General features: G+C 48.3%; 1 protein-coding gene across 5 annotated transcripts in view; it reads right to left on the bottom strand.

The window, feature by feature from the left end:
• The window catches only part of RRN3 (RRN3 homolog, RNA polymerase I transcription factor), a 51630-nt gene extending 42937 nt beyond the window's left edge, over nucleotides 1-8693 (bottom strand). For 2 of the 5 annotated variants that reach the window (XM_040321632.1, XM_040321636.1), the window contains exons 1-3: nucleotides 8587-8692; nucleotides 5440-5594; nucleotides 3070-3126 (exon numbers count right to left, since the gene is read on the bottom strand). In XM_040321632.1, coding sequence (XP_040177566.1) covers nucleotides 3070-3126; nucleotides 5440-5532 — 150 coding nt within the window. In that variant the 5' untranslated portion in view covers nucleotides 5533-5594; nucleotides 8587-8692. The other 3 variants (XM_040321635.1, XM_040321634.1, XM_040321633.1) reach the window with 3 other exon arrangements.
• Nucleotides 8694-23019: the final 14326 nt, after the last annotated feature.

Genomic DNA, 23019 nt, shown 5'->3' with positions numbered 1-23019 from the left:
CGGTCCGCTCCTCTCCCCCCCTCCCCGGCCGGCGTCTTCATTGTCACTGTGGGCACCCGGCCGTGACAGCTTTCGGCTTCACGGCCAGGCACCCACTGCGCATGCGCGCGCGGCGCTGCGCTGTTTGATTGGACAGGCGATCGCCTAGGACCTGACGTGTCCTAGGCGATCGCCTACAGGGAGGGGCTGCCAAAAGGCGATTAAGCTTAATCGCCTTTGCAGCCCCTCGGCGGAAGGAGGAAGTGGGACAGGAAGTCCCCTTCTCCTGAAGCCCCCACTCCCCCCCCAAAAAAATTACATGCCAAATGTGGCATGTAAGGGGGAGAGGAGTGGGTTAAGAGGAAGTTCCATTTTTGGGTGGAACTCCTCTTTAACTAAGATATGTAACCATGGCATGGCTATCATGGACATATACATGACACACTATGCCTCGTCCCTGAGAGACATAGAAGAGAAATAGCAAAAGCAAAAAAATTTGACTTAATGGGCACCATATTAACAAAAAGATCATAAAGATGGATAAATATAATCATTAAAATAAGAAAAATCATTAAAAGCAAGTTAAAACAGAAGCATCAAAACCCGGACTACTGTGCGAGTATGCAAACCCCCCAAAGCATATGTCAGAACATTTGGGATTAAAAAAACACATTATATATATATATATATATATTTATTTATTAGGGGTGCACCGATATATCGGTGCCGATACATAATCGGCCGAAAACAGCTATTTTGGGGACATGCCGAAACAGCTTTAAAATTGCCGATATGACTAGTGGCTGCAGAGCGGTAAAACACACTGAAACTGTCTTCGCTTTGCTCGCACACAGCCCCGTCTGCTCCTAACCACGCTGTGATAAACAGAAAGCCGTTCTAATGCTGAGATGTTTTCTGTCTATCACAGCGTGGGGTTAGGAGGAGGCGGGGCTGTGTAGCAGAGCGAAGACAGTTTCATCCTACGGGCGGCGGTGAGTTTCTTTTCTATCCGGCGGGTCTCTGTTGCTGGAATTTCTGGACTGCAGGCCAGCGTGTAGAGGAGGAGAGGAATAGAGCACAGCCCGGCATCCAGGAGCAGTCCATCTGCCTATCTGGAGATCATCCCAGGCTCGCCCCCCCCCCCCCCCGAGCCGGGGCCGTGCTGTATTAAGTAATGTTGGCTGCGGGCTGCTCCTGCACGGGGCTCTCTGCACTCCGCACACACATGTACCAGGCAAGGCTGAGAGAGAGCCAGCCCATACACAGCAGCACTGTGCCCAGTCCTAGTGCCATCCCTGTGCACTGCTAGAAGGATGGTGGTGGCACCTGGACAGACCTGATGGATGATCCTCTTACTGCTGTTACAGGAGATGTATGCTCTCTGCACTGAGTGAATGGGCAGCAGGCTGTGCTCATTGTCTCCTCACCTCACTCATACAACATGTTTTTGGAGGTGGTTCTCTCTGGTTCAAACGAATGAATACTTTAATGGTACGCTCAGCTTGTTATATACAGTTACAAGCATGCTACAGTAATCACAGAGACTATGAAACTCTCCACCCAAAACATCACACAATGGGTGCTTAACGAGTTCCCCCTCAATCCACATTCTTTTAGATAATGACATTCGGGTGAGTTAATTACTACTCATTACCCAGACGGTCTGGCTCTGCGACAAGTTATCCTCACCTGTTACACAAAACACATTCCTTTACTAAACATAATTGACATGCTAATTTCCTACCCCTGAAAAGGTCAGACTTTCTGGCACCGAATGTAGAGGAGTTAATTACTACAGCTGACAAGTCACATTCCACATCTATTATCAATAGTGGCCCAGATTCAAGAAGCAATTGCGCCTGTGTAACCATAGGTTACACGGCGCAATTGCTTACTTGCTCCGGCGTAGCGAATGCTCCTGATTCAGGAACATCGCTACGCCGACTGCAGCCTAAAATCTGCGTGGCATAAGGCTCTTATGCCACGCAGATTTTAGGCTGCATTCTAGCGATGACCGCTAGGGGGCGCTCCCATTGTGATCTGTGTATAGTATGCAAATTGCATACTAACACCGATTCACAACGTTGCGCGAGCCCTGCGTACGCAAATTACGTAGTTTGCGTACGTCGGGTTTCGCGTAACGTTACACATCCTAATAGCAGGCGCAGCCAATGCTATAGGATACCCACGTTCCCGCGTCACGAGATTTAAAATCTACGTCGTTTGCGTAGGTGATTCGTGAATGGCGCTGGACGCCATTCACGTTCACTCTGAAGCAAATGACGTCCTTGCGACGTCATTTGCCGCAATGCACGTCGGGAAAGTTTCCCGACGGAGCATGCGCTCTACGCTCGGCGCGGGAGCGCGCCTAATTTAAATGATTCCCGCCCCCGGCGGCATCATTTACATTGCGCGCGCTTACGCCGGGCAATTTTGCCGGCGCGCCCTCGCAATTTACGGAGCTACTGCTCCGTGAATCGAGGGCAGCGCAAAATATTTGCGTGGGCGCAGGGCAAAATCGTTGTCCTGTGCCTTCACAAATAAAGCGCAAACGTACCTGAATCTGGGCCAGTATCTTCACACAAAACAGTGTCATTAGCATACATAATGAAAGATCTTAGGAGCAGACGTAATTAGCACAATGGACAATTGAATGCAGTCACAGCAAGCCCCATCACTACAGCCAGGTGGACTTAATTAGCATCTCAACAGTCTATGTTACACATTGAATGAATACTGTCCTATTGACCTGTTGGGGTCAGAATTAACAACTTGTAATATGTCAAGATCTCCTGCAATACATGAATTATCATTAATGTCCCATCTCATGTAATCCGAGATATCATTTCTCAGTCATCCTATGCCCCAATAGGGACATAGGATGACCCTAGACCCAAGAGTCACTAGTGAAGCTGGCACAGGAGTACCCCGCACCCTTCAAAAGTCTCTGGGTATCACGGGCCATTCCATTACAAGCCTAGAAAAAGAAAACCAATGCAGCCATTACATCTAAAAATTGATAAGCTGCAATAAAATAAAATGTTTACTTTAAATCATACATGACAGCTAGTTTAAATGTCTCAATAATACCTTAATCTCTGGATCGGACAACTGGCGCTTCAGAAGTTCAAAGGCTTGAGTATTTCCCTAGACAAAGAAATGAAAAAGCTTTACTCAGATCACTGTAGTAGATTGCAATCAAAATAACCGGAGCGTGTTGTACAATTTAAACGCTTGCCGACCGCCCGCCGCAGTTTTACTGCGGCAGGTTGTCTCGGCTGCCTAAAATCACGCAATAGAATGCGATGTCGCTCTGTGGCCACTAGGGGCGCGCGCCTCCCGCTCGCCCCTGGTGCCGATGCGAGTGCCCAGCGGGCGTGATCACCGCCTGGCACCCGCGATCGCTCATGACAGAGAGAGAACCGGGAGCTGTGTGTGTGTGTGTAAACACACAGCTCCCGGTTCTTTCAGGGGGAGAAATGACTGATCATTAAGGATGAGCTCTGGCGTGTTCGCATAGTACACGTGCAGAGCCCACCAAGAAGTGTGCACGGCGCTGCGCTAATCACAGCCAGGGAGACATTGTCCCGATGCTCGGCTGCAGGGATCGTGAAATGTCTCCCTGGCTGTTATTAGCGCAGCACCGTGCTCACTTCCTGGCAGGCTCCGCACGTGTTCTATGCGAACACGCCAGAGCTCATCCTTACTGATCATATGTTCATACAAAGTATGAACAGCGATCTGCCATTTTCCCTAGTCAGCCCCCCCCCCTTCAGTTAGAACACACTTTAGGGGACACAATTAACACCTTGATCGTCCCCTAGTGTTAACCCTTTCCCTGCCAGTGACATTTTCACAGTAATCCGTGCATTTTTATAGCTCTGATCGCTGGAAAAATGCCAATGGTCCCAAAAACGTGTCCCCCATATTGTCGCAGTACCGATAAAAATCGCAGATAGTAGTAAAAAAAAAAAATTAAGAAAAATGCCATAAAACTATCCCCTATTTTGTAAACGCTATAAATTTTGCGCAAACCAATCGATAAACGCTTATTGCGATTTTTTTTAACCAAAAATAGGTAGAAGAATACGTATCGGCCAAAACTGAGGAAAAAATTAATTTTTAGATATTTTTTGGGGGATATTTATTATAGCAAAAAAGGAAAAAATATTGTCGCTCTATTTTTGTTTACAGCGCAAAAAATAAAAAACAGCAGAGGTGATCAAATACCACCAAAAGAAAGCTCTATTTGTGGGGGGGGGGGAAAAAGGACGTCAATTTTTGTTTGGGAGCCACGTCGCACGACCGCGCAATTGTCAGTTAAAGCGACGCAGTGCCGAATCGCAAAAACTGGCCAGGTCCTTTAGCTGCCTAAAGGTCTGGGTCTTAAGTGGTTAATTTATTCATAAAATGATAGAGGATGGGATAAACAGAATTGGTCCCAGGACAGATACTTGGGGGACTCCACTTACCACACCGGACCATTCCGAGTACTCGCTATTTATCACTACCATTTGGACCTGCCCTTGTAGCCAGTTCTCTATCCAGGTACATACCATATGGTCCATGCTAGGGTTGTCCCGATACCACTTTTTTAGGACCGAGTACGAGTACCGATACTTTTTTTTTTATGTACTCACCGATACCGATACTTTTTTTTATGTACTCGCCGATACCGATACTTTTTTTTATGTACTCGCCGATACCGAATACCGATACTTTTTTTTAAATGTGTCCCCAAATGCAGCCATGTCCCCCCACATATCCAGCCATGTCCCCCCACATGCAGCCATGTCCCCCGTATATGCAGCCATGTCCCCCCCATATCCAGCCATGTCCCCCGTATATACAGCCATGTCCCCCGTATATACAGCCATGTCCCCCGTATATACAGCCATGTCCCCCGTATATACAGCCATGTCCCCCGTATATACAGCCATGTCCCCCGTATATACAGCCATGTCCCCCGTATATACAGCCATGTCCCCCGTACCTACTGTGATGCCGCGTTAATCATCGCGCGGGGAACATTACAGCCAGCGTTCGTTTGAATAGCTGTTTTCCCCGCCGCGCTGTGTATAGAGACACTCCCCCTTGCTCGCGATTGGACAGATCCGTCCAAGGGGGAGTGTCTATGCGTGGCGGGGAAAACAGCTATTCAAACGAACGCTGGCTGTAATGTTCCCCACGCCGCGGTGATTAACGCGGTGGCGGCGGGGGGGGGCTTGGGGAGTATTCTATTTTAGTATCGGCGGTATTAGAGGGAGTACAAGTAGTCCCGCTAATACTCGGTATCGGTCCCGATACTGGTATCGGTATCGGGACAACCCTAGTCCATGCCTACAGACCTCAGTTTGTAAAGTAAACATTTGTGGGGCAACTGTATCAAATGCCTTCACATATTCAAAATAATCAAAAAAAGTACTGGAAAAATATGAGAAGAAAATAATCCGAGAATACCTGTGAATACTTGGCCAGGACGTCTGTCACTTTTCCTCCAAACCTAACTGTTTTCTTTGGTGTATTACTCAAAAAAACATGAGATTCGGTCATTGTATCCTTGCCAAAGATCAGACATGGACTTTACTGACAGCAAACAAAAGACAGCTGATGCCCTAAAAAAACAAAACAAAAAAAAGCAAATAAATAGTATATACACATTAGAGCCCCCCCCCCCCCCATTCTGTATATTGGTTAAAAAAAATTATTACATTAGATACCAATCAGAACAAACAAGAAACAAGAAAACATGAAAGATAAGATATCAACATAACACGCAGAAAGATTACATTTTCTTTTAAAGTCATTATTTTTTAAATTAAAATAATAAAACAGGTTTATACTTGCCTGCTGTGTGCAATGGTATTGCACAGAGCGGCCCAAGCCTCCTATTCTGGGGTCCCCCGCTAGCGATCTTGGGTCGTAATCAGGGCCATTTGAAAAAATTTGGGGGCCCCAAGCAAAATGGCGGCCCCCAAGCACCCCCCCCCCCCCGGATGCAAAGCCTACGTTAACTATTTTTTTTTTTTCTATTCTTACCTCCCCTTCTTCTCTGTCGGCTGCCGCTGTAGCGTGGCCAATCTCCTCTTCCCCAGTCCCCTATCAGATAGTGGCCGGGCCGGGTATCATTCGGTACAGGAGATTCAGTTTCCTGTCTTCCCTGGCCGGACTGAAAGGAAGTGAGCACTCAGTGTGCACTTCCTGTCAGTCTGGCCGGGAACAGGAAACTGAATCTCCTGTACCGCCCGCGGTACCCGGCCAGACTGACAGGACTTCTGGTGGAAGGAAGAGGAACTCGGCCACTCTACAGCCTGGGAAGGGGGAAGTTGGGGGCCCCAGGCCAGCTCGAGGGCCCCAAGCAATTGTTTGTTTTGCCTTTCCTGTAGCGACGGGCCTAGTCCTAATCTTCTGTGACTGCCCCCCCTAAGCGAACCACCTGTTCTGGGAGCAGTCAAGCAGCTCTCTGCTCACAGGATTTGACTAGACTGACGTTTAACATGGGAGTTTATGGAAGGGGTGCCCGGATTTGAAAAATCGGTTCCCCCCCCCCCCGGCTGTAGGGCCCCCGGACAACAAACTTTGCACACTTGTAAAGGAAGAGTGGGGCTACCTGTGTGCCAAGTTTGGGGTCCAGGGGACCTCCGGCCGGTACCGGGTCCCCAAAGTCTGGGAGATCAGGCGCAAAAAGGTGACTTGAGTATAAGCCGAGGGGGGCATTACCAGCACACAAAAAAAATAATATATACACACACACACCGTATTTTCCGGGGTATAAGATGACCTTTGGCAGCTAAAATCATGCCCCAAAAGTCGGGGGTCGAATTATACGCCGGGTACCTGTGTCAGACGGCGGCCATCCATTATTCAAAAGCCGCGCCTCCTCCTCAGACTGTTCCGTGATAGGCGGGAACACTAATTTTCCCAGCAGAGCCTCCGTTCAGTGTTTCGCCTATCACGGATGCCTTCTCATCCTTGGCCTCAGACGAGAGGACATCCGTGATAGGCGGAACAGAGGCTCTGCTGGGAAAATTTGTGTTCCGCCTATCACGGAACAGCACGAGGAGGAGGCGCGGCTTTTGAATAATGGATGGCCGCCGTCTGTACGCTGCAAACAGGAGAATGTAGGGAATGGAATGGCACAGGGAGGCATGCAATAACGGCACAGCGAGGCATGCAATAACGGCACAGCGAGGCATGCAATAACGGCACAGCGAGGCATGTAATAACGGCACAGCGAGGCATGCACAGTGAGGGGTCGTCTCATACGGTGAGTATATCGAAAATCTAGTGGCAAACTGGCGGCAATTGATGGGCACAGTGGCAACAATTGATTGGTTTAGTGGCTGCGTTTGTCATGGCACAGTGACGACAATTGATGGACACAGATTCGACAATGGCATGGCACAGTGGCAACAATTGATGACACAGTGGCTGCGTTTGTAATGGCACAGTGGCAACAATTGATGGACACAGATTTGACAATGGCATGGCACAGTGGCGACAATTGATGGCATGGCACAGTGGCTGCATTTGATGGCATGGCACAGTGGCGACAATTTTATGACACAGTGGCTGTGTTTAATAGGGACAGTGGCGGCAATTGATGGGCACAGTGGCAACAATTGATTGGTTTAGTGGTTGCGTTTGGCATGGCACAGTGAGACAGTGGCGACAATTGATGGCACAGTGGCTGCGTTTGATGGCATGGCACAGTGGCGACAATTTTATGGCACAGTGGCTGTTTTTGGTAGGGACAGTGGCGGCAATTGATGGGCACAGTGAGGCGGCTATTGATGGGCACAGTGAGGCGGCTATTGATGGGCACAGTGAGGCGGCTATTGATGGGCACAGTGAGGCGGCTATTGATGGGCACAGTGAGGCGGCTATTAATGGGCGGCAATTGATGGGCACAGTGAGGCGGCAATTGATGGGCACAGTGAGGCGGCAATTGATGGGCACAGTGAGGCGGCAATTGATGGGCACAGTAAGGCGGCAATTGATATATTTTTTTTCCATTTGTTTGCGCCCCCAAAAAAAATATTTGAGCACCAGCCGCCACTGAGGTAGACCGAAAAAAAAACTGTCAGCGGGTATACAACCGCTTTAAAGAAAGGCGCAGTGCATCGGCGAGTGGTGCAATGTCATATATTCAGGAGATTATCGTGTTAAAGAAAGGCCGCGCAGGCGCAGCGTGGAGTTGGCGTTTCTGATAGGAAGAAGACGTGAAGCCGAATGACGTTCTCGTGGACGCGCATGCGCAGGAGACTCGGTTGGAGATTTTGTCAAGTCGGTAAAGATGACAGAACACCCCCTAAACCGCAGCGTAAAAACGTCCCCTGTGCAAAAGTCGCCTATATTTACGTTCTGCCCACTAAACATTTAAAAATACATAACATTAATCTAACAAATACTGTCAGGAAACAGCATTGCCAACATCTGGAAATAATAGCGATCTGCCGTTAAATCGGTGACCTGAAACGAGATAGATTGTTGTGACCTGTATTATTCTACCTCAGGGAGCAACAAACATGTCTCGTCATAATTCCAGAGCCCGCCATTTCTCTCACAACACGTTTTTCCTCAGCAGCACAGAACAAAGTATCATACCGAAGTAATAACAGATCCACGGCTCACATACCGAACTTCAAAACACACTGAGAGTTCTGCCGGAAGTAGGCATTACTGCGGCCGGAAGTGGGGCGCCGTTGCAGCAGTAAGCTAGGTGTCCTCCTGCTACTACTGCGCATGTGCCGATTTCAGACAAGACAAATCGAGCGCAGAGCTACTGCCGACGAACACAGCTATCCCTCCAGATTCACCTAGTGATGTCACAGGAAACACGTGACCAGGAAAGTGAAGTGAAGAGAAGGCTGCAAGTAGATCACACGTTTTCACCCTGATGGTCTCTCCCTCCCTCTGTCCATCTTTTATATTATATCCTTTCTGTACCTTTCTGCCTATATATCTCCCTATCAAAGTCCAAACTCCTGATTACAGTTTTATAGTTGTTTTTTTATTCTGGTGAAATCAGGCAGAGGGATGGTGGGATCAGTGACAGAGGGATGGTGGGATCAGTGGCGGAGGGATGGTGGGATCAGTGGCGGAGGGGTGGTTGGATCAGGGATGGTGGGATCAGTGGCGGAGGGATGGTGGGATCAGTGGCGGAGGGATGGTGGGATCAGTGGCGGAGGGGTGGTGGGATCAGTGACGGAGGGATGGTGGGATCAGTGGCGGAGGGATGGTGGGATCAGTGGCGGAGGGGTGGTGGGATCAGTGACGGAGGGATGGTGGGATCAGTGACAGAGGGATGGTGGGATCAGTGACAGAGGGGTGGTGGGATCAGTGACGGAGGGATGGTGGGATCAGTGACAGAGGGATGGTGGGATCAGTGGCGGAGGGATGGTGGGATCAGTGGCGGAGGGGTGGTGGGATCAGTGGCGGAGGGATGGTGGGATCAGTGGCGGAGGGATGGTGGGATCAGTGGCGGAGGGATGGTGGGATCAGTGGCGGAGGGATGGTGGATCAGTGACAGAGGGATGGTGGGATCAGTGACGGAGGGATGGTGGGATCAGTGGCGGAGGGATGGTGGGATCAGTGGCGGAGGGGTGGTGGGATCAGTGGCGGAGGGATGGTGGGATCAGTGGCGGAGGGATGGTGTGATCAGTGACAGGGGGATGGTGTGATCAGTGACAGGGGGATGGTGGGATCAGTGGCGGAGGGGTGGTTGGATCAGGGATGGTGGGATCAGTGGCGGAGGGATGGTGGAATCAGTGACGGAGGGGTGGTGGGATCAGTGACGGAGGGATGGTGGGATCAGTGACAGAGGGATGGTGGGATCAGTGACAGAGGGGTGGTGGGATCAGTGACGGAGGGATGGTGGGATCAGTGACAGAGGGATGGTGGGATCAGTGACGGAGGGATGGTGGGATCAGTGACGGAGGGGTGGTGGGATCAGTGGCGGAGGGATGGTGGGATCAGTGACGGAGGGATGGTGGGATCAGTGACAGAGGGATGGTGGGATCAGTGACAGAGGGGTGGTGGGATCAGTGACGGAGGGATGGTGGGATCAGTGACAGAGGGATGGTGGGATCAGTGACAGAGGGATGGTGGGATCAGTGACAGAGGGATGTTTGGATCAGTGACAGAGGGGTCGTGGGATCAGTGGCGGTGGGATCAGTGACGGAGGGGTGGTGTGATCAGTGATGGAGGGGTGGTTGGATCAGTGGCGGAGGGGTGGTGGGATCAGTGGCGGAAGGGTGGTGGGATCAGTGGCGGAGGGATGGTGGGATCAGTGACGGAAAGGTGGTGGGATCAGTGGCGGAGGGGTGGTGGGATCAGTGGCGGAGGGGTGGTGGGATCAGTGACGGAGGGGTGGTGGGATCAGTGACGGAGGGATGGTGGGATCAGTGGCGGGGGTGTGGTGGGATCAGTGGCGGCGGGATGGTGGGATCAGTGGCGGTGGGATCAGTGGCGGTGGGATGGTGTGATCAGTGACGGAGGGATCGTGGGATCAGTGACGGAGGGGTGGTGGGATCAGTGACAGAGGGATGGTGGGATCAGTGACGGAGGGGTGGTTGAATCAGTGATGGAGGGGTGCTGGGATCAGTGGCGGAGGGATGGTGGGATCAGTGGCGGAGGGATGGTGGGATCAGTGGCGGAGGGATGGTGGGATCAGTGGCGGAGGGATGGTGGGATCAGTGACGGAGGGATGGTGGATCAGTGACAGAGGGATGGTGGGATCAGTGGCGGAGGGATGGTGGGATCAGTGACGGAGGGGTGGTTGAATCAGTGATGGAGGGGTGCTGGGATCAGTGGCGGAGGGATGGTGGGATCAGTGGCGGAGGGATGGTGGGATCAGTGGCGGAGGGATGGTGGGATCAGTGGCGGAGGGATGGTGGGATCAGTGACGGAGGGATGGTGGATCAGTGACAGAGGGATGGTGGGATCAGTGGCGGAGGGATGGTGGGATCAGTGGCGGAGGGATGGTGGATCAGTGACAGAGGGATGGTGTGATCAGTGACGGAGGGATGGTGGGATCAGTGACGGAGGGATGGTGGGATCAGTGACAGAGGGATGGTGGGATCAGTGGCGGAGGGATGGTGGGATCAGTGGCGGAGGGATGGTGGGATCAGTGACAGAGGGATGGTGGGATCAGTGACAGAGGGATGGTGGGATCAGTGGCGGAGGGATGGTGGGATCAGTGACGGAGGGATGGTGGGATCAGTGACGGAGGGATGGTGGGATCAGTGACGGAGGGATGGTGGATCAGTGACAGAGGGATGGTGGGATCAGGCAGAGGGATGGTGGGATCAGGCAGAGGGATGTGGGATAAGTGGCGGAGGGATGGTGGGATCAGTGACAGAGGGATGGTGGGATCAGTGACAGAGGGATGGTGGGATCAGCAGAGGAATGGTGGGATCAGTGACGGAGGGATGGTTGGATTAGTGGCGGAGGGATGGTGGGATCAGTGACAGAGGGATGGTGGGATCAGTGACAGAGGGATGGTTGGATCAGTGACAGAGGGATGGTTGGATCAGTGGCACCACTGGGATCTCCCGAGAACCCCATTTGTATTGGAATTATCTTTTGTTGGGGGGTTCTTGGTGACGTAAGGATGTAGGTGAAAGCTGCCTCTGAGTATAAAAGAGTGGAACAATTCCACCAATAGGTGTGTACAAGAGGTGATTCCCCCATTACAGTGACATCTGATGTTGGATGAGAAGACCTGGCTCACAATTGGCATTCCAAGTCATCCAAAAGTGTTCGGTGGGGTTGGGGGGTCAGGGTTCTTTGCAGGACACGAGTTACTTCACACTAAACTCATTAACCACTTAAGGACCGTCTCACGCCCATATACGTTGGCAGAATGTCACGGCTGGACACAAGCACGTACAGGTACGTTGCCCTTTAAGACCCAGTCCTGAGCTCTGTGACCGCGCTCGCGGACCCGATCGCCACCGGTGTCCCGCGATCGGGTCACAGAGCTGAAGAACGGGGAGAGGTAAGTGTAAACAAACCTCTCCCCATACTTCCTAGTGAGCCTGTCACTGATCGTCTGTTCCCTGTCATAGGGAACGATGATCAGTGACGTCACACGCCAAGCCACGCCCCCTACAGTAAGAAACACACATTAGTTCACACTTAGGCTGCATTCACACCTAAGCGTAGGCGATTTGCGGCGTTATTTGCCGCAACAAATTGCAGTGTTTTTCCCCGCGGTTTTGTACAGGTCATTGGCATCAATGTCAAACGCCCAAGCCGCCCGATTCGCGCGTCAAAAAAGGGTCCGGGACTTGTTTGAAATTCAGGCGTTCGGCGTTCTTTCAGTGTTTTGCGTTGGAGATGTGAACCATCTCCATAGAAAATAATGTTATTTTTCCCCTCTAGCGTCTTTGAGCATCGCGCTTCAGGCGACAAAACGCTCAGGTGTGAATGCAGCCTAAACCTCTTTAGCACCCCCTACAGGTGCCAGTGTCATTTTCACAGTTATCAATGCATTTTTATAGCACTGATCGCTGTAAAAATTACAATGGTCCCAAAATAGTGTCAAAATTGTCCGATGTGTCTGCCATAATGTCGCAGTCACGATAAAAATCGATGATCGCTGCCATTACTAGTAAAAAAAAAATATATATTATTAAAAATTCCATAAAACTATCCCCTATTTTGTAGGCGCTATAACGTTTGCGCAAACCAATCGATAAACGCTTATTGTGACTTTTTTTACCAAAAATATATAGAAGAATACGTATCGGCCTAAACTGAGAAAAAAAATCTTTTTTTTTTTTTTTTTTTTTTATTGGATATTTATTATAGCACGAATTGAAAAACATTGTGTTTTTTTCAAAATTGTCAGTATTTTTTTGTTTATAGCGCAAAAACGAAAAACCGCAGAGATGATCAAATACCACTAAAAGAAAGCTCTATTTGTGGGAAAAAAAGGACGTCAATTTTGTTTGCGAGCCACGTCGCACGACCGCGCAATTGTCATTCAAAGCGTGACAGCGCCGAAAGCTGAAAATTGGCCCGGGCAGGAAGGGGGTTTAAGTGCCCAGTAAGCAAGTGGTTAAACACTTTCACCCCCCCTTCCTGCACAAGCCAATTATCAGCTTTCAGCGCTGTCGCACTCTAAATGACAATTGCGCTGTCATGCAACGCTCACACAAATAGAGCTTTCTTTTGGTGGTATTTAATCACCACTGGGTTTTAAATTTTCCCTTGCAAAATAAACGAAAAAGACCAAAATGTTTGGGGGGAAGAAATGCGTAAAATTTAGGGCAAAATGTATTCTGTGTTATCATAAAACTGATGTGACTTGTGACAGAATGTAAAAAAAAAAAAAAATTATATATATATATATACACATATACCGTATTTGCCGGCGTATAAGATGACCCCCTAATTTTCCAGCTAAAATGTTGGTTTTGGGATATACTCACTGTGCCATCTATACATGCCTCACTGTGCCATCTATACATGCCTCACTGTGCCATCAATACATGCCTCACTGTGCCATCAATACATGCCTCACTGTGCCATCTATACATGCCTCACTGTGCCATCTATACATGCCTCACTGTGCCATCTATACATGCCTCACTGTGCCATTCCATTCCCTGCCTCGACGATCTCCCTACTTTCCCCTGTTTGCAGAGTATGTCAGATGGCGGCCTCCTCCTCAGGCTGTTTCGTGATAGGCGGAACACTAATTTTCCCAGCAGAGCCTCTGTTCAGTGTTCCGCCTATCACGGATGTCCTCTTGTCCGAGGCCGAGGCTGAGAAGGCATCCGTGATAGGCGGAACACTGAACAGAGGCTCTGCTGGGAAAATTAGTGTTCCGCCTATCATGGAACAGTCTGAGGAGGAGGCGCGACTTTTGAATAATGGATGGTCGCCGTCTGACACAGTTACCCGGCGTATAAGACGACCCCCGACTTTTGGGGCATGATTTTAGATGCAAAAAGTCGTCTTATATGCCGGAAAATACGGTACATATCTATATCTATATCTATATATATATATATATAGATAGATATATACTGTGGGCCGGATTCAGGTACAGCGGCGTATCTTTAGAGCGGGCGTAGCGCATCTCATATGCGCTACGTCGACGTAACATAGAGAGGCAAGAACAGTATTCACAAAGCACTTGCTCCCTAAGTTACGTTGGCGTAGCGTAAATGGGCTGGCGTAAGCCCGCCTAATTCAAAGTAGCAAGGCAGTGGGCGTGTTGTATTATAATGAAGCGTGACCCCATGTAAATGAAGGGCCGAACGAACGGTGCATGCGCGAGCACGCTCAGAATCACGTCGCATATACTCCCTAAGATACGACGGCTCAATGCCTTCGACGTGAACGTAACCTACGCCCAGCCCCATTCACGTACGACTTACGTAAACGACGTAAAGTACGAAGCCAAAATTCAGGCGTATCTTGTTTCCTGAATACAGCGCATAGATACGACGGCGCATCCTTGAACTTACGCGGCGTATCAATAGATATGTCGGCGTAAGTTGTCTCTGAATCCGGGCCCGTATCTATCTATATATATATATATATATATATATATATATATATATATATATATATATATATATATATATATAGATATAGATATAGATATAGATAGATATATAGATATAGATATATATCTACAGAATTAAGTTGATTCATTCAGTGTGCATTGTTGTAATTAGCTGTGATTGGCCATATGGTATAGATCCACATGGTACACATGCGCTATGATTGGCCATCTCTGTACCATGTGATCACTGTGACCAATCACAGTGAGCAGCACAATAATACACAATGAATGGATGCCATCCCTTGTGTACAATTGTCATGTGATCTGCTGTGATTGGTCAAAGCAATCATATGGTACCGCCAGCAGCATGGTAGAGTGATCAATCATCGGCTGTGTCCGGTGAAAACAGCGAGCGACAGATCGGGCAACAGCGCTTAAGGACCGCCTAACGCCGATATACGTCGGCAGAATGGCACGGCTGGGCACAATCACGTACCCGATCGCCGCTGGAGTCCCGCGATCGGTCCCCGGAGCTGAAGAACGGGGAGAGCTGTGTGTAAACACGGCTTCCCCATTCTTCACTGTAGCGCTGTCATAGATCGTGTGTTCCCTAATATAGAGAATCACAATCGATGACATCACACCTACAGCCACACCCCCCTAGAGTTGTAAACACACTTCAGGTCACACATAACCCAATCAGCGCCCCTTGTGGTTAACTCCCAAACTGCAACTGTCATTTTCACAGTAAAAAATGCATTTTAAATGCATTTTTTGCTGTGAAAATGACAATGGTCCCCAAAATTGTCCAAAGTGTCCGCCATAATGTCGCAGTCATGAAAAAAAGATTGCCGCCATTAGTAGTAAAAAAAAAAAAAATTAATAAAAATGTAATAAAACTATCCCCTATTTTGTAAACGCTATAAATTTCGCGCAAACCAATCAATAAACGCTTATTGCGATTTTTTTTTTTACCAAAAAATAGGTAGAAGAATACGTATCGGCCTAAACTGAGGCTTTAAACTTTATATATTTTTGGGGGATATTTATTATAGCAAAAAGTAAAAAATATAGAATTTTTTTCAAAATTGTCGCTCTATTTTTGTTTATAGCGCAAAAAATAAAAACCGCAGAGGTGATCAAATACCACCAAAAGAAAGCTCTATTTGTGGGAAAAAAAGGACGCCAATTTTGTTTGGGAGCCACGTCGCACAATTGTCAGTTAAAGCGAAGCAGTGCCGAATCGCAAAAAGGGGCCTGGTCCTTTAGCTGCATTTTGGTCCGGGTCTTAAGTGGTTAACCCGCTATTTAAAAACACTTGATTCCTTTGTGGAATGTTCACCATACACCTGCTAAAGTTTCACTAGCACGTTTGCCTATTTTCATGCAAAATTTGATGTTAATCCACTGCTCCAGGTTTTGCAAATAACCAGTTAAATATTTAAAAACGTAAAAAAAAAAAAAAATTACTCAAAATCATTATTGATTTTCTTTTTACGTGGTTATTATTTTAATAATCGGGCAACTTTATAAAGATGTTATAAAACATTTTTATTATTTCTAACACTTTGGTACAATGTCAGAGCTATATGAATTGCTTCTTTTGACTCCTCGTCAGTCATTATTACTCCCCTTATAGGTCCTTTCAGATTCACATTTTGTATGTCATTTTATGCATTTTTCAGTCTCAGGAACGCGATTATTATTATCGCCTCTTCGTTTTTTACCTTTGGCCTTTGTCACGCACCGCAATTCACTTCTTTGTCTAGGCAATCCTCACTCTTTTTACACATACTAACCATCGATCCGCGTTATTAGTAACACGTTTCATCTCCATAAAGAGAACCAGTAGTGCCTGGCCTTATGAATTATTGCATTTTTTATTATTATAACTTTGCAACACTGCTTATGAAATATACATTTCCCCTAGGGGTCTATCTATAAAACATTTGTTGGATGAATGTCACACACATTCATGCATGCTGCTTGAACTTTGGCTGTAATTTCGCTAATAGCGTAAGCCCCATGATCGTTAGCGCCATCTAGTGGCCAAAATGTGGTATCGTTTTCTGAAATCGTATAACCCTTTCCCACCGAGCGTACGCATATATGCGTCCTCGGCTTTCAGGGGTTATAACGGGATGATGCCCGCAGCTGCAGGCATCATCCCGGTACCGTTGTTTAGAGCCAGCGATTGGCTATCCAGGCATAACAACCGATGCAGCTAAAAGCCGCTCGGTTGTTATGCCAGAGGAACGGGAGGGGACATCGCAGACTGAAACGAAGCCGTAAACACAGAAGCAACGTCATGACGTCACTTCCGGGTTTCTCGTTTGCCAATGGCGCCGGATTTAAAAACAATAGACAGTATTCAGAATCGCCGTTTTCGGTGATCTGAATACTTTGAAGTGCAAAGGAGGGATCCGGGTACTCCCGCGGGAGTGGGCGTTCCTGCGCAGTGCCGCAATGTCATCTGGGACTTCGCCCATATGATTGACGTGCCTGAGAAAAACTCCCCCCGGCGGATAAGGCGCGTCACGACTTTCCGAAAGTAGCCGAACTGCGAGTCGGCTCTATACGGCGCCTGCGAGTCGGCTCTATACGTCTCCTAGTCGGTGCGCAGGCGCCGTATAAAGCCGGCTCGCAGTTCGGCTACTTTCGGAAAGTCGTGACGCGCCTTATCCGCCGGGGGGAGTTTTTCTCAGGCACGTCAATCATCTGGGCGAAGTCCCAGATGACATTGCGGCACTGCACAGGAACGCCCACTCCCGCGGGCGAGTGAGCACAAGGAAGTCGGGAGGAAAATACTGATAATACCGTATGTACCCCCCCAAAAAAAAAAAACGTCATACTGTACATGTTTGAGGTATACTGAATGTAATGTTATATACTTGTTTTTTGGGTGAACCTCCGCTTTAAAGGGGGCTGGGGAGTTTCCCAGGAGCTTGGGGGCTTTGCAGGAGCACTGTGGGAGATTGGAGGGCCCTGCATGGGCTAGGAAGCACTGTCAGAGGGTGAGAGGCACTGTGGCACACTGCTGAAGGTTGTGGGCGCCAACTGGGGCAGTAGGCTCTGAAGGAGACTTAGGGGGGTACTGTGGTGGGCTAAAAGGGCACACTTGGGGCACTGCAGGCAGGTAGGGGGTACTATTGGGAGCTGGGAGGCACTGTAGTGGCCTAATAGTAAGAGGAGGCCGTGGCCCAGCAGTGGGGACCATGGCCTGGTGGTTGAGAACCACTGGTCTAAGGTGCTTTCCTTCTCTAGTACATAAAATGGATACTTATGCCACCCACACACGGTCGGAATTTCTGATGGAAAAAGTCAGATGGGAGCTTTTCATCGGATATTCCGACCGTGTGTATGCCCCATCGGACTTTTTCCGTCAGAATTTACGACGGACTTAGATAGAAAGCAGGTACTCAATTTTTCCGCCGGAAAAAATTCCTATCGGAAAATCTGTTCTTCTGTATGGAATGCATTGAACTTCTTTTTCTCGCCTCATCGTAGTGTTGTATGTCACGCGTTCTTAACGCTCAAAAGTTCAGAGAACTTTTGCGTGACCGTGTGTGTTTGCAAGCCAAGCTTAAGCGGAAATTGCGTCGGAAAAACAATCAAGCGTTTTTCCCGACGGAAATTCCGCTTGTGTGTACAGGGCATTAGTAATGGTGGCCATGCAAGGCCAATTCCAAGCAAAGCAATCTCCTACATCAGGGGTCTCCAAACTTTTTAAACAAAGGGCCACTTTATTGCCCTTCAGACTTTAGGAGGGCCGAATTGGGGCCAGCAAGGGAAGAAAATGTCAAGGGCCCGGCATCAGTGAGAACAAATATGGCCTCAGGGTTGGTGGTCAATAGGAAAAGGAGTATTCTCCCTATCAGTAGGAGGAATAGTATCCCATCATTGGTATCAGTGGATAATATAGTGCCACATTGTTAGTGTCAATGGGAGGAATAGTGCCTTATGTCAGTGGAAGGAATAGTGCCCCAAGGGCCGCAAAAAGGCTAGCAAAGGGCCACATCTGGCCCTCGGGCCGCAGTTTGGAGACCCCTGTCCTACATCAACCATTGCTAGTTACAATTAGGCCAGGACTGGACCAAGTAGTGTTTTTAAACATTTGCTGTAAATATTAACCCCCTGCCGACTGTATACCGTAAATATACGGCACCAAATTGGCTCCACCTGAGCATGTACCTGTACCTAAACCCAGGGCCGATCCTAGGCAGGGTGCTTTGCACCCAGGCGCCTGCAGAGGTGGGGGCGCCGATGTGTATACACACACGAAAGTGCCTCAAAGAAGCTACTTGCAGGAAATTTTTGGATGTCCCGCAAGCGCACCGCTACAGTGTGAAAGCACCCGGGCTCTCACACTGGGATTGCAGATGAGGCTTTTTTCAGGCACTAATTTTAATGCTAAAGTGCCTGAAAAACCCCTCCAGTGTGAAAGGGGTCTAATGGACCATCTTCTGTACTATTGTCTGCAGTCTGACCATCTCATATATCATTTCTGCAGTCTCTGACCATCTCCTATATCATTTCTGCAGTCTCTGACCATCTCCTATATCATTTCTGCAGTCTCTGATCATCTCCTGTACTATGTCTGCAGTCTCTGACCATCTCCTATACCAGTGATGGCGAACCTTGGCACTCCAGATGTTTTGGAACTACATTTCCCATGATGCTCAAGCACTCTGCAGTGTAGTGGAGCATCATGGGAAATGTAGTTCCAAAACATCTGGGGTGCCAAGGTTTGCCATCACTGTCCTATACCATGTCTGCAGACTCGGATCATCTTCTGTATCATGTCTGCAGTCTCTGACCGACAGAAAGGAAAACTTTGTAACAGCCACGCCTGTCCTACCACTGTTGGGACCATAGAGAGAAAGCATGGAGCGCCACACTTAAAATGAAAATACAGAGTTCAAGTTTTATTCCATGAAATCACTTCAATACGTTCAGCATTGGTAGCCATCATGTTTCCGGGGTCAAAGAGCACTCCCTTCATCGGGGCCTGGAACATTATAATATATAGAAAGGCTGGACTCAGGGTGGTGAAGGACTCAGGGTACTCCATGGCAGCTAGTTTTCAATAGCTGGATGACTAGAGAGTTTATCAAACTGTTTCAATAGAATGAAACTGTAAATATGGACTCTGATTTTGGATGTGATGTTATGTTCTTTGTCTCTACGGTCCCGATCTGATGTGTGGCATGAACCTTCAGTACACGTAAGCTGCCTGCCCAGTGCCTGATACACCCTAAGCCTAAATAATTCCATGCTAATAGGAATGTATGTGGACTCATCCCACTGGCGTTATGTGCTGTGTAGACGCTGTGGTATAACATAACTCAATAAGCTTGAGAAGCCATGATGAACCCAGCTTGCCACTAGATCCGGTTGACTTGGCTAAACTCAAGTACCCACCTTCCCTGGTTTTTTGAACCTCGCAGCACCTAAACTGTGGACTCATTCCACTGGCAATATGTGCTGTCTGGCCACTGTGGTATAACATAACCCAACAAGCTTGAGAAGCCATGGTGTACCCATCTTCTCTGATCCTTCGAACCTTGCAGCCCCTAAACTGTGGACCCATCCCACTGGCGCTATGTGCTGTCTAGCCACGGTGGTATAACATAACCCAACAGGCTTGAAAAGTCATGGTGAACCCTGGCTGGCCGCTATACCTGGTTGACTTGGCTGAACTCAAGTACCCACCTTCCCTGGTTCTTCAAACCTTGCAGCACCTAAACTGTGGACCCATCTCACTGGCGCTATGTGCTGTCTAGCCACTGTGGTATACCATAACTCAATAAGCTTGTGAAGATATGTTGGGCCCAGGCTGGTCGTTATACCTGATTGACTTGGCTAAACTCAAGTACCCACCTTCCCTGGTTCTTCGAATATCACAGCACCTAAACTATGGACCCATCCCACTGGCGCTATGTGCTGTCTAGCCATTGTGGTATAACATAACTCAACAAGCTTGAGAAGCCACAATGAACCCAGGCTGGCCACTAGACCCAGTTGACTTGGCGAAACTCAAGTACCCACCTTCCCTGGTTTTTCAAACCGCAGCACCTGAACTGTGGACCCATCCCACTAGCGCTATGTGCTGTCTAGCCACTGTGGTATAACATAACCTTAATAAGCTTAAGAAGCCATGGTGAACCCAGGCTGGCCACTAGACCCGGTTGACTTGGCGAAACTCAAGTACCCACCTTCTCTGGTTCTTCAAACCTTGCATCACCTGAACTGTGGACCCATCCCACTGGTGCTATGTGCTGTCTAGCCACTGTGGTATACCATAACACAAAAAGCTTGAGAAGATATGTTGAATCCAGGCTTGTTGTTATACCTGATTGACTTGGCTTAACTCAAGTACCCATCTTCTCTGGTCCTTCGAACCTTGCAGCACCTAAACTGTGGACTCATTCCACTGGCGCTGTGTGATGTCAAGCCACTGTGGTATAACATAACTCAATAAGCTTGGGAAGCCATGATGAACCCAGGCTGGCCACTAGACCCGGTTGACTTGGCGAAACTCAAGTACCCACCTTCTCTGGTTCTTCAAACCTCGCAGCACCTGAACTGTGGACTCATTCCACTGGCGTTATGTGCTGTCCAGCCACTGTGGTATAACATAACCCAACAAGCTTGAGAAGCCATGGTGTACCCACCTTCCCTGGTCCTTCAAACCTCGCAGCACCTAAACTGTGGACCCATCTCACTGGCACTATGTGCTGTCTAGCCACTGTGGTATAACATAACCTTAATAAGCTTAAGAAGCCATGGTGAACCCAGGCTGGCCACTAGACCCGGTTGACTTGGCGAAACTCAAGTACCCACCTTCTCTGGTTCTTCAAACCTCGCAGCACCTGAACTGTGGACTCATTCCACTGGCGTTATGTGCTGTCCAGCCACTGTGGTATAACATAACCCAACAAGCTTGAGAAGCCATGGTGTACCCACCTTCCCTGGTCCTTCAAACCTCGCAGCACCTAAACTGTGGACCCATCTCACTGGCGCAATGTGCTGTCTAGCCACTGTGGTATAACATAACTCAATAAGCTTGAGAAGCCATGGTGAACCCAGGCTGGCCACTAGACCCGGTTGACTTGGCGAAACTCAAGTACCCACCTTCTCTGGTTCTTCAAACCTCGCAGCACCTGAACTGTGGACCCATCCCACTGGAGCTATGTGCTGTCTAGCCACTGTGGTATACCATAACACAATAAGCTTGTGAAGATATGTTGAGTCCAGGCTTGTCGTTATACCTGGTTGACTTGGCTTAAAGCGGAAGTAAACCCATCGATGTAACACTTAAAAAAACTGTTAACATTCCCGGCATGCCGGGAATGCTAACTGCACATTGGTTGTGCTCTCAACCAAACTGTCAAACCATCCAATGGCTGGTGTCATAACTGATCACATGTCCAGCTTCATGGCAGTTGAAGATTGAACAAAGGCCAAGATGGCAGCTTCCTTGGCTGAAAAAGATAGGAGGGTTTACAACCACTTTAACTCAAGTACCCATCTTCTCTTGTCCTTCAAACCTCGCAGCACCTGAACTGTGGACCCATCCCACTGGAGCTATGTGCTACCACTGTGGTATAACATAACTCAACAAACTTGAGAAGATTTGTTGGGCCCAGGCAGCTAGTCCTGGTTGACTTGACTAAACTCAAATTCCCTGGTTCTTCCAAACTCGCAGTATCTGAAGCGAGGGCTCATCCCACTGGAGCTATGTGCTGCCACTGTGGTATAACATAAAAGACTTCTAAATATTGCATTTGTATCCCGCTTGCAACGCATGGTCTTCCTAGTAGCTTTATCACGGTGATAATCTACAAGAACATTGCACAAACCAAAAAAGAAAAAAAACCTTAAAGGACGTAGAAAGAGAAAAAAGGAATGATATCGAATACTTGCTTCCCAGTGACTTCAGTACTAAATAAAAGAACTAAAAACTACCATTGTAAATCAGGAAAGAAAACCTAAAGAGAACAAAATCATAATGCAGGGCTCGACAAATCCCGGGCGCCAGGTCGCCATGGCGACCAGAAATAGGGTACTGGCTCCATCTGGTGGTGAGCCATTGGTATTACAAGTTATTACCACCAGATGTGTGAGCTGGCGCCATCTGGTGGTGGCCGTTGGTATTACAAGTTAAGCATTACAAGTTAAACAGCAATTCTAATGTAATTTTTCACTATTTTCACTGCCATCTTCTTCCCTCTAATTAGAACCCCCAAACATTATGTATATATTTTATCCTAACACCCTAGAGAATAAAATGGCGATCGTTGCAATACTTTCTGTCATGCCGTATTTGCCCAGCGGTCTTACAAGCGCACTTTTTTGGGAAAAAATTTAATTTTTTTTAATTAAAAAATAAGACAACAGTAAAGTTATCCCCATTTTTTTTTTATATTATGAAAGATAATGTTACGCCGAGTAAATTCATACCCAAAATGTCACGCTTCAAAATTGCGTCCGCTCGTGGAATGCCGACAAACTTT

This window comes from Rana temporaria, chromosome 8 (assembly GCF_905171775.1).
Source record: "Rana temporaria chromosome 8, aRanTem1.1, whole genome shotgun sequence".
Lineage (NCBI taxonomy): Eukaryota > Metazoa > Chordata > Amphibia > Anura > Ranidae > Rana > Rana temporaria.
Note: the sequence above shows the minus strand (reverse complement) of the source record. Positions and strands in the feature narration are given on the sequence as shown.